This window comes from Ovis canadensis, chromosome 3 (genome assembly GCF_042477335.2).
Source record: "Ovis canadensis isolate MfBH-ARS-UI-01 breed Bighorn chromosome 3, ARS-UI_OviCan_v2, whole genome shotgun sequence".
Classification (NCBI taxonomy): Eukaryota; Metazoa; Chordata; class Mammalia; order Artiodactyla; family Bovidae; genus Ovis; species Ovis canadensis.
Genome location: NC_091247.1, coordinates 213,493,629 through 213,507,840, shown reverse-complemented (window position 1 = coordinate 213,507,840; position 14,212 = coordinate 213,493,629). Strand labels below are relative to the sequence as shown.

The 14,212-nt window shown below is 38.3% G+C and overlaps 1 protein-coding gene across 2 annotated transcripts; it reads right to left on the bottom strand.

The window, feature by feature from the left end:
• Nucleotides 1–304: 304 nt before the first annotated feature.
• CLEC4D (C-type lectin domain family 4 member D) lies at nucleotides 305–11,710 on the bottom strand. 2 transcript variants are annotated; one of them, XM_069585821.1, is made up of 6 exons: nucleotides 10,543–11,710; nucleotides 8,947–9,039; nucleotides 5,276–5,380; nucleotides 4,418–4,569; nucleotides 3,256–3,371; nucleotides 305–2,752 (listed from the first exon to the last, which is right to left on the bottom strand). In XM_069585821.1, exons 1-6 carry the CDS (start codon nucleotides 10,568–10,570, stop codon nucleotides 2,605–2,607), a joined length of 642 nt encoding a protein of 213 aa, XP_069441922.1. In that variant the 5' UTR covers nucleotides 10,571–11,710; the 3' UTR covers nucleotides 305–2,604. The 2 variants fall into 2 exon arrangements, with proteins under 2 accessions (XP_069441922.1, XP_069441923.1); XM_069585822.1 differs by having other exon boundaries at nucleotides 8,947–9,036; nucleotides 10,543–11,377.
• Between the last annotated feature and the right edge of the window lie 2,502 nt (nucleotides 11,711–14,212).

Below are 14,212 nucleotides of genomic sequence, written 5' to 3'. Positions count from 1 at the left end.
TAGGTTTTTTTAACGTTTCAGACTTCTAGGACATTCTCTTACAATGTTCTTAAGAAATTAGCATTTATTTTTATGAAATTACTATTACCTGTTTTAAAGAAATTGTGAAGACTATGTATAAAAGGTGCCATGAGAGTTGAGAATTGGCTGAAAGGGACCAGGGGTGGAAACAGGGAGATCACCAGAGGCCATTGTAATAATCCAGGTAAACCGATGTTTACTTGGTCTGGTGGAAGCCATGGATAGAATGAAAATTGATCTGAATTGGGAGAAAAAGATTAAGGTATCGATGTAGACATAGATGTATAAAATCACAGAGAGGTCACATTTTATTGACTACTGAATCTTTAAATACAGTTTTATACAAATGGAGAATGGATAACATTAACTATATAAAGTCTATTTCAACAAGTTTTATAGATTAATGCTATGTAATTTATGGCAAACACAAAGTCCCTTGATGCTATTTCAGTTAAAAGCATCAGCTTTAAACACAGACACATAAACACATACAGTCAATCATACACTAATATTCTGAACTTAGAAAACCACTAATTTAAGAATAAATACTGTTTTTTTACTATAGTAGTAAGGAAGATGAAAATGTTAGTTGCTCAGTCATGTCCGACTCTTCGTGGCCCCATGGACTGAAGCCCACCAGACTCCTCTGTCCATGAAATTTTCCAGGCAAGAATACTGGAGTGGGTAGCCATTCCCTTCTCCAGGGAATCTTCCTGACCCAGGGATCAAATACAGGTCCTCTGCATTGCAGGCAGATTCTTTACCATCTGAGCCACCAAGGAATGTAGCTAAAAAGATGTCGCTTGAAATTTTTTAGCTTGGATCCAGGAAACATCAGCAAAATAAAATGTTTTAGAAAGACCTCCATATTTTGTTGATGTTGGACATGACTGCTTCACAATTAAAGCTACATACGTCACAAAAGCACAACTTCAGGTTGTTAAAGTCGTGACTTTTCTTGCTAGTTCGAACTGTAGCTTTATAGCTCTAAATAAACATGCTAACAATGCAGCCCACTCCAGCACTCTTGTCTGGAAAATCCCATGGAAAGAAGAGCCTGGTAGGCTGCAGTCCATGGGGTCACAAAGAGTCAGGCACGACTGAGCAACTTCACTTTCACTTTTCACTTTCATGCATTGGAGAAGGAAATGGCAACCCACTCCAGTGTTCTTGCCTGGAGAATCCCAGGGACAGGGGAGCCTGGTGGCCTGCCATCTATGGGGTCGCACAGAGTCAGACACGACTGAAGCGACTTAGCAGCAGCAGCAGCAGCAACAATTTACATGAATGGTTTAAAAATACGATTTTCTTCTGATTCTAATTAAAAATGCAGAAACACTAATACAGTGTTACATCAATAATTAAGAACTATCATCTATCTGTTAGCCAAGAGGCCACAGCACCGCCAGTAACTTTTCTGTAATACCAAAGGGAATACATTCCACCTACTATGAAAGCTAGTTCTGGGCCACAGTCTTGTTTACATCATAAACTAACCCTGTGAAGGTGAGCTCTTTGGTTTCCCAAAACTTTTGTTTCCTTAGTTATAGAATTAAAAGAGTGTGCTTAAAATGGCCTGTAAGGGACTTTTCCACTCAAAAAGAAATTGTCAGCTTGAGACTCCTCACTGTGGTAAGATTTTTAAAGTGGAGTAAATTTTTTAAAAGGTAAATGGATATTTTTTTCTTGCTGGAAAGTGAAATTCACTCAGTCATGTGTGACTCTTTATAACCCCAGGCTCCTCTGTCCTTAGGATTCTCCAGGCAAGAATCCAGGCAAGAGTGGGTAGCCGTTCCCTTCTCCAGATCTTCCCAACCCAGGGATAGAACCCAGGACTACTGCATTGCAGGCAGATTCTTTACCATCTGAGCCACCAGGGAAGCCCAAGAATACAGGAGTAGGTACCCTATCCCTTCTCCAGCAGATCTTCCCAACCCAGCAATCCAACCAGGGTCTCCTGCACTACAAGCAGATTCTCTACCAACTGAGCTACCAGGGAATCTCTTTCTTCCTGGGCAATACCATAATTCTAACTATTCTATACTGTTCTTCAGAAAATATTTTGCTCATGGAATTTCAATATAATGACTGATACTATTAAAAACCCTGAAAACAAAGCACCAGACAATAAAAATGCTGCTTAAAACCTTTAGAGTTTGTGATATTTGGGTTAAAAAAAGATACACCACTACCAATTGAAATATCCCACCTTTGAACTTTAAGTGCTAAGAATCATCAGAGCAGAGGAAATGGTGACTTAAAAGATTTCACCATTCAAGCTATTAAATATGTAATCAATACATACCAGTTGAAAAGTAAATGCCCTGCCTGAAATACTATCAAGAAAACAAAGTTAATGAAATTGATTCTCACAGAAAAATATGATTCTTTCCACTAAAACACAACACAAAAAATACATTATCTTGAATGAATGAAACAAAAAAATAAATAAATAAGGCCATCATGACTGAAAATGTTCTATGACGGAAAACGTTTTGTCTGTTCCCACAATACATGTATGTTCTGTTTAGTCGCATTGTTTCTTATTTTCTGTCCTCATCACAGGGCCCCCTCCGTGGGTTTTTAGTTGAATGCAGTTCCAGTTATCTTGCAAATCCAACTTGTCTTATAGTCACAAGGAAAATCACTCCAGGCCCATTTGTCTTTGTCGTTAACAAGAACAACACATTTTTCTTTCTGATCATTGTTGGATTCACGCTTGTGCCAGAATCTGAAATGAAAAAATATATATACACGTGTGTGTACATGTTGTGTGTGTATAGTAGAGGTCAGAGGACAAGGCAGAGAAAATGCCCTTAGTGAAACATTTACAGTTGCACTGTCCAATAGAATCAGAGCAATCGACTAGCATAGAGGTTCCTGAACAGACAGTGCTCTGTTCTGAGTAGGCATTCTTATTCTGGTATTGTTGTTGTTTAGTTGCTAAGTTATGTCTGACTCTTTTGCTACCCAATGGACTGTAGCCCACAAGTCTTCTCTGTCCATGGGACTTCCCAGGCAAGAATACTGGAGTGGGTTGCCGTTTCCTTTTCCAGGGGATCTTCCCAACCTAGGGATTGAATCTGCCATCTCCTGAATTGATATGTGGATTCTTTACCACTGGGTCACCAGGGAAGCCTTACAGTGATATAACCCACCCCAAAATGAATTTGGCTTGCTGTCTTCTTCCTACCTTTGCCTATAAAGCTATTTTACCCTAGTTGGTATACTCACACCATCTGTGGGTTAAATGGTTTCTTGTCCACCCAATGCCACTGGCCATCAAGGTTCTCATTCCTAAGTCCCAGGAAATATGAAAATCGTCTATCCAAAAATTGAGTGATAAAGTTCTGCGTAAAAATGTGAATTTCTATAAGTATATTTGCATTTATCAGTTGATAACTGTTATTTTAGGAAAAGAGGAAAGAGGTCAAATAAACTACTAGTTAAACACAAAAGCACTGGTTATATGTTTTCAGATCCTGCCTCTGACATTTATGGTGTGATGTTAATAAGTGCTTTAATGTCACCAAACCCCAGTTTTCTCAGCTCCAAAAGGGACAAGTCCACTACTTCAGAGGGTCACTGTGAATATTAAATGAGATCAGCTTGCAAATTACTTAGCATAGTTCTTAATGGGATTGGATTCTTAGGAAATTTTATTTTTTAAATTACCTTCATTAATTGATTGCATATTTCATTAAATTACACTTATTTCAAAGAGATCCTGAACCTATAGCTGCAAAGCCATGGAAACAAAGTCCTCCAGGAAACCATATTAACCGAGAATGGAGTAGAATCTGAGTCTGGGTATATAATATATGGAAATATATTGCATGAGGAAATAAATTTCAGCTCAGAAATGACTTTACCTTGAGATTTCTTTTTTTAGAATAACAAACATACATCTGAATTATCCGTCCTATTCTTTATCCTGAAAAGATATTTCAGTCCTAATTAACCATTCATTGATTAACTTAATCATCACTTAAGTGGGCCTAACACTGCACAGACATTGGCGATACAAACATGGATAAAGCGTGGCTGTAGCCCTCTGGAAAGGAGGAGTCATTGGAAAAGCTGGAGTAGTGAACGCTGAACTAAGTGCCCTGGTCATAAAATGCACAAAACTCCATGAAAGCATCTCCAGGTTAGAACAAAAAGGATGGAGTGGGGAAGGTGGTCAGGGTAGTTTTCTTGAGAAAATATCACGTGTCAGATCTGGGAAGACCAGAAGATGTTGGCCATGTGAAGAAAAATGCAAGAGGAATAAAGTCTTTCCAGGCGGATGGGGGAGAGGAAACAAAGGCACAGAGGTGGAGCAGAGCTGAGAAATTCCTCTCTCTGCGAAGAGATTCAAACCAGCAGAGAAACTGACATGAGCCTCTCAGCATACCTGCTCAGCCCCTGTGCTGATGGTGGCCAGGTGACCTCCCATCCCAGAGCAGTGGCTTTCACTCTGAGCCCACGTCTTGTTGTCATTAAAAGGAAAATAGCAGTTGGACCGGAAGGCTCTCCAGCCCACAGGACAGCAATTCCAGGTGCCCCCTCATGTGAAAATCGAAAGGAAAATTAGGTCCAAGGGAACATGCCATATATAACAAATCATACAGTTAGTTTACTACCTAATATCCAATTAACATTTAAGAGAATAATACCAAGATTACCACAGTCATTCTGTCCCCCCTATTAAAAAAAGATCCTGAAAATTACATTTTTAAATAGCTCCTAAACAAAAGTATCTGAATCACATAATGACCATGAGAAAATTACCAGGTTTTCTCTTAGAAGACATGATCACTTTTCAACATCCCTACAGTTATTTACAACCGTGTTGAAAGAGTTCCTATAACAAAGCTTTTGGCAGGACGTTTTACCTGAAGGAAGTAATGAACCTACTAAGATGCTCATGTAATGAGCCTTCACAGAATAAAAGAGATAAAGACACTTTGGCAAAGTTTACATATTCTAGGAGGGAGCAGTCCTTATATATCTGAATTAAAAGAAAATGTTATGCTTTGGATGCCAAAAATGGCTCATAAATGTTTTGTTCGTATTCTCTGATTAGTTATTCAACTGCTCACAATCATGAAAATAATTCTATCTCAATTTACTGATGTCTGCTCTTGTGCCAGATTCTCATTTTGTACTCTTTTCATCTCTCTCTTTACATAATAATGTAGAAATGATATGCTTTAAAGCAGGCTATGAATTTGAATGGAAATAAGGAAGGAATTTCTTCTACTCTCTGTACCTTTCAGTTCCGGTTTCTCTCTGACGCATGTCACCTTTGGGTGCTGCTTTGGGAGCCTGAAGAACCCCGTTCCTTTCTTACAGGATAGAAAGTTGTGGTGAGTCACTGTGAAGGAGGGAAAAAAAATCTTAGTTTCCTTTTCCTATATAACCACTTACTTTGGGGGCATACTGCACTAAGTAAATTTTCTTTTACCATAATAGTTAAGGTCCCCACCTTCTCTGTTCTTCCTATGCAGTTCCTTTGTTTCAGTTCAGGTGAATTGGTTGAAAAGAATTGTTGAAAATCAATATTTTCATTATTATGCATGTGTGTTAAGACATTTCAGTTGTCTGACTCTTTGGGACCCTGTGGACTGAAGCCCACCAGGCTCCTCTGTCTATGGGATTCTCCAGGCAAGAATACTGGAGTGGATTGCCATGCCCTCCTCCAGGGAATCTTCCTGACCCAGGATCTTCCTGAACCCGCATTTCTTATGTCTCCTGCATTGGCAGGTGTGTTCTTTACCACTAGGGTCACCTGGGAAGCCCTTAGTGTCCATTTTATGCTTTATGGGTGTAGTTTTGCAAACCTTAATGTCCATGTGCTTTTAAACATGTTTTTCTATCAATATTTGTGCTTAGAGTAGAGGTTTTGGTGACCACTGGTATTCTTCTGCAAAGTCCTACAAGTCTTACACACTTATCTTTTCTGTATTTTCACTTTGAAATATAACCAAGTCTAACAAAGTGAAAAATATAAATGTACAGTTTATCAAATTATTATAAAGTGAACATTCCAACAACCCAGCTCAAAAAATGCAGCATTACCAAAGCCCCAGGTGACCTTCACAGCCCAAACACGAATCCCTCACTTTCTCTTAAAGGTAATCATGCCATGGCTTTTAAAGCAATCACTTTGTGCTTTGCTTCATAATTCTACCACTTCATAATCTATCACAAAACCATATAGATCAGATTTGCCTGCTTCTGAACTTTATATAAGTGAAATCATACTTTGGGTTCTGTCTTCTGCTCAGGGTTTCCTGAAATTTATCTATGTTGTTTCGTGCAAACATAACTCATCAGTTCTCATTACTTAAAAGTGATCCATTATCTTAATGAACTAAAATGTATTTATCTTTTCTTCTTCTGGTAGATAATTGCCTTGTTTCCAGTGTTTGGCTAGTACGAGCTCTGCACCTCTGAGCATTTTTGACCATGTATCCTTAGAGCACACAGGCATGCATTTCTGTAAGGTCCATGCACATGTATGCAACTGCTGGTAATAGGTTATACCTATTGCCAACTATGGTTGGGGCAACCTTTTTCAAAACGATTATACTGCTGTATGCAGTATAACCTGTATGCAGGTAAATAAGCAACAGTTTGAATCGGACATGGAACAACAGGCTGGTTCAAATAGGGAAAGGAGTACCTCAAGGCTGTATACTGTCACCCTGCTTATTTAACTTATATGCAGAGTCCATCACGAGAAATGCCGGGCTGGATGAAGCACAAGCTGGAATCAAGATGGCCAGGAGAAATATCAATAGCCTCAGATATGTAGAAGATATGATCCTTATGGTAGAAAGTGAAAGGAACTAAAGAATCTCATGATGAAAGTGAAAGAGGAGCATGAAAAAGCTGGCTTAAAACTTAACATTCAAAAAGCAAAGATCATGGCATCTGGTCCCATCACTTCATGGCAAATAGATAGGGAAACAATGGAAACAATGAGAGACTTTATTTTGGGGGGCTCCCATATCACTGCAGATGGTGACTGCAGCCCTGAAATTAAAAGACACTTGCTCCTTGGAAGAAAAGCTATGACCAACCTAGACAGCATATTAAAAAGCAGAGACATAACTTTGCCAACAAAGGTTTGTCTAATCAGAGTTATGATTTTCCCAGTACTCATGCATGGATGTGAGAGTTGAACTATAAAGAAAGCTGAGCACTGAAGAATTGATGCTTTTGAACTGTGGTGTTGGAGAAAACTCTCGAGAGTCCCCTGGACTGCAAGGAGATCAAAGAGCCAATCCTAAAGGGAATCAGTCCTGAATATTCATTGGAAAGACTGATGCTGAAACTGAAGCACCAATACTTTGGCCACCTGATGGGAAGAACTGACTCCTTGGAAAAGACCCTGATGCTGGCAAAGATTGAAGGCAGGAGGAGAAGGGGACGACAGAGGATGAGATGGTTGGATGGCATCACCAACTCGATGCATATGAGTTTGAACAAGCTCTGGAAGTTAGTGATGGACAAGGAAGCCTGGTGTGCTGCAGGCCATGGGATCACAAAGAGCTGGACACAGCTGAGCCACAGAACTGAGTACTACTGTACACTCTCACCAGCAGAAATTCACTGAAGGTCTAGTTGCTCTGCAGTATCATCAATACTTGCTACTGCCAGACTTTAATTATTACCATCCACAAGGTTTTCAGTGGTATCTCATTGTGAGTTGAATTTGCATTTCTCTGAAAACTAATGAAGTTAGAAATATTTCATATGCTTATCAGACATTTCATTTTTTCTTTTCTATTGTGCCTGTTCAGGACTTAGCCCATTCTTCTGTTGTCAGTATTTTTCCTATTGATTTGGAACAATGGTTTAAATATTCTATACTCTAATCCTTTATTAATTATATGCATTAAAACATATTTTCCTATGTTTTCTGTTGTCAGTGTTATTTTTGTTGGACAGTAATTCTTACTTTAACGTAGTATACTTTGGTGATAGTCTCTTTAATGGCTAGCAAGTTTTGTGACATGTTTAAGAAATCATGCTCTGTCTCAAGGTCATGAATATATTCTCCATATTTTTTTCTAAAACATTAGTTTGCTTTCATATTTTAATCAATTCTCCACTTTAGGTTGGGTTTTGAACATGATATGAGGCAGGAGAACAATTTCATTTTTGAATATGGATAATCAATCCTTTCTACTACAGTAATTGAACAAAACTGTCCTCTCCCTATAACCCTGCAATATCCCCTCTGTTCATTTTTTAATTAATTTTCATTGGAGGATAGTTGACTTATTCCCTTCAGTTTTATTTTGTTTGTTGTTGTTTAGTCGCTCAGTCCTGTCCAACTCTTTATGACCCCATGGACTGTATGTAGCCAGCCAGGCTGCTCTGTCCATGGGATTCTCCAGGCAAGAATACTGGAGTGGGTAGCCTGTTTTATATAGAGTTCATAAATACAGATCTGTAACAAAGCTCTCAACATTCTTTCTCTATTTGTTTATTCTTGCACCTATACTATATTACTTTATTTATAATAACTTTATACAATGTCTTGATGTCAGAAAGAAGTCTTCCAGCTGTTCTTCTTTTCACAGCCAGACTACAGTCCATCTGAAATTTGAGGGTTTTTTTCTGGTTATTCTTTTCTAGAAAGATGCGGTCCTTGTTATCCTGGTCCAAAGTGAAGAATAATTTACTGCAGTCTCCAACCTTCCCATGTATAGGAATGGGTCTAAGTTCCATTGTTCATTTTCTGGCTCAAGGCTGCATCATCAAAAAACAGAAGGTCAAGTACGTAGCTCTGAATATTAAATCCAAGCCCTGAGGCCTTTCTGGATTGGTGTGTTGGAGAAGGTCATGCTAACAAAAGGTGTAGGGCAACTTTCTGAAAGTTTTTCGAGTGAATGATTCAAGGAGCATTCCACTTTGCTAATGACTTACCCACACAATTTGCAATAAAACAGGCACTTAGAAGTGACATGAAAAAAATAGCAATGGTCCAAAGGATCAGCTGGGAATGCTGGCCTCTTTCTACTAAAACAAAAAGAAAGATGAATAGGTTATCTTCTCAGCCATGAAAACTAAGAGAGCTAATGCCACCATAGAGAAAGCTTAGAATGAGATCATCCAAATTATTTTAGACCTGGAAGAGAGCTTAAAGATTTCCCCTGAATAAATCAACTTTAAAGTTCATTAATAAATAAATAAATTAGTTAAATATATTTATTTGCAAATAAAATGTATTTCTTCAGGGTTCTTTGGAGGAATTAGGAACATGCTTTTTATTAAGCAGACTAAATACCCCAAAATCTTTAAAAATTGATAATTGTAGTACATAAAAACCAAAGCTCCTTTATAAACAAATGTTAAAACACAAAGAATATATGGAAGAAAAATCTTGTCACAATGCTAATATCCAGGCTGTATAAAGAATTTCTAAAACCAATTTGAAAACTGAGCAAAAATTTGAGCAGAAAATTTGCTGAAAATTTAATTTGCTGAAATTATTTCAAAAATCCATTAAACAAACTAACAAACAGCATGCTCAATCAGAGACATGTAAACCAAAATATTATTGCATGTTTTGTCATATATCAAATTTTTAAAAGTAAATTGAGAATACATAGTGTGGCAAGGCCTACAGGAAATAAACACTCAGTGAGGAAATAAAGGCCACTACTGAACTATAAACTGGAAAGCCTCTTAGACAGATAAAGTTAGGAACACTTATCAATTTTTAAATGCATTACATTTGCCACAATTTAAATTCTAGAGCTCAAGCCTATAGAAGCAATTAAACTTATTTCTATAAAATGATATTCACTGCAATAACTTTGGAAATAGAAAAAAAGAAACCTTGAAACCTAATACTTGTATGTGTATCATCAAAAGCAGAAACTAAATTATGGTGAATTCCTATGATGAAATTCTACAGAGCAATTAAAATAATCATGTATACATGTATGTATTAACAGAAAGAATTCTTCAAAACATATTGCTACATAAAAATGTGATTTTCAGTACCATTGTACGTCATGACCCCATGTGATGAGATGAAATGAAACATTAATTTCAAAATTATATATTTCTGCATTCATTCTATATATTTCTCAAAAGTGTTTTTTAATGTTCTTACAGAACAAACCCATTTATGTGTCACTTGAGTAGAACTTGAGTATAAAAAGAAATAAAGTCAGAACCTCAGGTTCACTGCTGTCCCAGTCAGGGTGTTTTCTGTATCTCTCTTCTCTTTTTTTCCTTTAAACAATTTTCCCAAATTACTCTCTTTCATCTAATTTTTTTATATACTTGGCGCTCTCTCTCTTGTCCCTGTATACAGTTTATAAAGGAGTTTCTAATACCCCAAATGTTTGAATCTATGTCCCCCTTCTTCACCAAAATAATTTTTACTTTCTTCAACTTCCTCCCCATCACCATCTTCAATCTTCATAACTGCAACTGTCATCAATTCATATTTTAAAATCTTAGTCATAATTAAATATGCTTCTTTAAAACTGAAATGAGACAAATACTCACATTCATTTTGCGGTTCTTCTTGTCCCATTGTGTGTTAAATCTCTTGTGGTTCAGCAGTGGAGAGAACCAGCAGCCTCAGCAACCTCTTAAATTTTTTCCCCACAGTTTATTCTGTGGATAAAGAAATATATTCAGAAATTCTTGAGATTGAACATTAATCTTGCCTATTCTGCTAAGATTAGAAAGCTCTCGATATTAAAGACAGCTCAAAAGAAGAAGTCTTTCCAAACACAGGGGTTTCCTTTGATTCACTCTAGGATGGAGCAAAGAAAAAGGAAATTGAGAAAGCCACACTCAGAAACAGTAGAAATTTTCATAAGGTCACTACTCCAGTGTGTCATGGAGAATTTCTTAATTTATTTTCCTTGTTCAAGCAAAAACCCTAGCCATGTCCTAAAAGAATCACAACTTCACCTAATCAAAAGAAGAATAAACATTTCCTCAAGTTTCTTTTCCTGGATATTATATTTTCAAAGGTAATTGTGTGCGTGAGCTAAACTCTGCCATGGAAATTTCTCTGAACTAAGTTGCATGCAAGATGGTAAAAAGTAATGTGAACAATGAGCAAAAGTTTTTAATCTGCACAGTGTATGTATGTAAAGACAAAACACTTTTGTTGTAGAGGTGAGAAAAAGGTGGTGGAGCTGTTGATTAAATTCCCAAGTATTCCAATGAGAGAAATTAAATCAGCTCTTTGCATCAAGTGGTCAAAGTACTGCAGCTTCAGCTTCAACATCAGTCTTTCCAATGAATATTCAGGATTGATTTCCTTTAGGATTGACTGTTTTATCTCCTTGCAGTCCAAGGGACTCTCAAGAGTCTTCTCCAAAAAGACAATCTCTTTAACAAGTGGTGCCCTATTAGGGCAAAGAAGAGGAAATGAGAAACTCTGTGGTAAAGAACACAATCTTCAATACAGGTGAAATGTGCTAAACTTGGTTAACTTGCAAAGACTCCAAAACCAAGCTTAAATAACTTTTTTTTTTAATTTATTAATTTATTTATTTTCTGGAGACTAATTACTTTACAATATTGTATTGGTTTTGCCATACATTGTTCAGTCGCTCAGTCATGTCCAACTCTTTGCGACCCCATGGACTGCAGCATGCCAGGCTTCCCTGTCTTTCACCATCTTCTGGAGTTTGCTAAAACTCATGTCCAGTGAGTTGGTGATGCCATCCAAATATCTCGTCCTCTGTCATCCCCTTCTCCTCCTGCCTTTAATCTTTCCCAGCATCGGGGTCTTTTCTAAGGAGTCAGCTCTTTGCATCAAGTGGTCAAAGTACTGGAGCTTCAGCTTCAGCATCAGTCTTTCCAATGAATATTCAAGATTGATTTCCTTTAGGATTGACTATTTTATCTCCTTGCAGTCCAAGGGACTCTCAAGAGTCTTCTCCAAAAAGACAATCTCTTTAACAAGTGTTGCTGGGAAAGCTGGTCAACCACTAGTAGAAGAATGAAACTAGATCACTTTCTAACACCATACACAAAAATAAACTCAAAATGGATTAAAGATCTAAACACAAGACCAGAAACTATAAAACTCCTAGAGGAAAACATAGGCAAAACACCCTCTGACATAAATCACAGCAGGATCCTCTATGATCTACCTCCCAGAGTAATGGAAATAAAAACAAAAATAAACAAATGGGACCTAATTAAACTTAAAACCTTTTGCACAACGAAGGAAACTATAAGCAAGGTGAAAAGACAGCCTTCGGAATGGGAGAAAATAATAGCAAATGAAGCAACTGGCAAAGAATTAATCTCTAAAATATACAAGCAGCTTCTGCAGCTCAATTCAAGAAAAATAAATGACCCAATCAAAATATGGGCTGAAGAACTAAACAGACATTTCTCCAAAGAAGACATACAGATGGCTAACAAACACATGAAAAGATGCTCAACATCGCTCATTATCACAGAAATGCAAATCAAAACCACAATGAGGTACCATTCCACGCCAGTCAGAATGGCTGCTATCCAAAAGTCTACAAGCAAATAATGCTGGAGAGGGTGTGGAGAAAAGGGAATCCTCCTACCCTGTTGGTGGGAATGCAAACTAGTACAGCCACTATGGAGAACAGTGTGGAGATTCCTTAAAAAACTGGAAATAGAACTGCCTTATGACCCAGCAACCCCACTGCTGGGCATACACACTGAGGAAACCAGAACTGAAAGAGACACATGTACCCCAGTGTTCATCGCAGCACTGTTTATAACAGCCAGGACATGGAAGCAACCTAGATGTCCATCAGCAGATGAATGGATAAGAAAGCTGTAGTACATAAACTCAATGGAGTATTACTCAGCCATTAAAAAGAATACATTTGAATCAGTTCTAATGAGGTGGATGTAACTGGAGCCTATTAAACAGAGTGAAGTAAGTCAGAAAGAAAAACACCAATAGAGTATGCTGCTGCTAAGTTATTTTAGTCATGTCCAACTCTGTGCGGACCCCATAGACAGTAGCCCACCAGGCTCCTCTGTCCCTGGGATTCTCCAGGCGAGAATACTTGAGTGGGTTGCCATTTCCTTCTCCAATGCATGCATGCATCCATGTTAAGTGGCTTCAGTCGTGTCTGACTCTGTGCAGACATGTCCCCCTCTGTAGTCTACCAGGTTCCTTCATCCATGGGATTTTCCAGGCAAGAGTACTGGAGTGGGTTGCCATTTCCTTCTCCACCAATACAGTATACTAATGCATATATATGGAATTTAGGAAGATGGTAACAATGACCCTATATGCAAGACAGCAAAAGAGACACAGATGTAAAGAACAGTCTTTTGGACTCTGTGGGAGAAGGTGAGGGTGAGATGATTTGAGAGAATAGCATTGAAACAATATTATATGTGAAACAGATCACCAGCCCAGGTTCGATACATGAGACAGGGTGCTCAGGGCTGTTGCACCCTGAGGATGGGATGGGGAGGGAGGTGGAAGGGGGCTTCAGGATGGGGAACATATGTACACCCATGGCTGATTCATGTCAATGTATGGCAAAAACCACTACAATATTGTAAAGTAATTAGCCCCCAATTAAAATAAATATATATATTTTTTAAATCTACTCCAACACCACGGTTCAAAAGCATCAGTTCTTCAGCACTCAGCCTTCTTTATGGTACAACTTTCACATCCACACTTGACTACTGGAAAAACGATAGCTTTGACTATATGGACCTTTGTTGGCAAAGTAATGTCTCTGCTTTGGTGGCTGCACAGCATAGGAGTAGCCAAGAGGAGCTACCCCATGTTCAAGGTAAGGAGCAGCGCTGTGCTTTGCTGGAGCAGCCATGAAGAGATATCCCACGTCCAAGGTAAGAGAAACCCAAGTAAGATGGTAGGCACTGAGAGAGGGCATCAGAGGGCAGACAGACTGAAACCACAGTCACAGACAACTGGCCGATCTGATCACATGGACCACAGCTTGTCTAACTCAATGAAACTAAGCCGTGCCATGTCGGACCACCCAAAATGGCCGGGTAATGGTGGAGAGGTCTGACAGAATGTGGCCCACTAGAGAAGGGAATGGCAAACCACTTCAGTATTCTTACATTGAGAACCCCATGAACAGTTTGAAAAGGCAAAAAGATAGGACACTGAAAGATGAACTCCACCGGTTGGTAAGTGCTCAATATGCTACTGGAGATCAGTGGAGAAATAACT

Excerpts from the sequence above, each read along its gene's own strand:
- CLEC4D (XM_069585821.1), bottom strand. The coding sequence starts at position 10,570 with ATGGGACAAGAAGAACCGCAAAATGAAT. Across the intron at positions 9,040-10,542 it reads AGAAGAACCGCAAAATGAAT|TAGAAAGAGGCCAGCATTCC; the intron begins GTGAGTATTTGT and ends TTTTTGTTTTAG. Across the intron at positions 3,372-4,417 it reads TCAGCACAGGGGCTGAGCAG|AACTTTATCACTCAATTTTT; the intron begins GTATGCTGAGAG and ends ATTTTTACGCAG.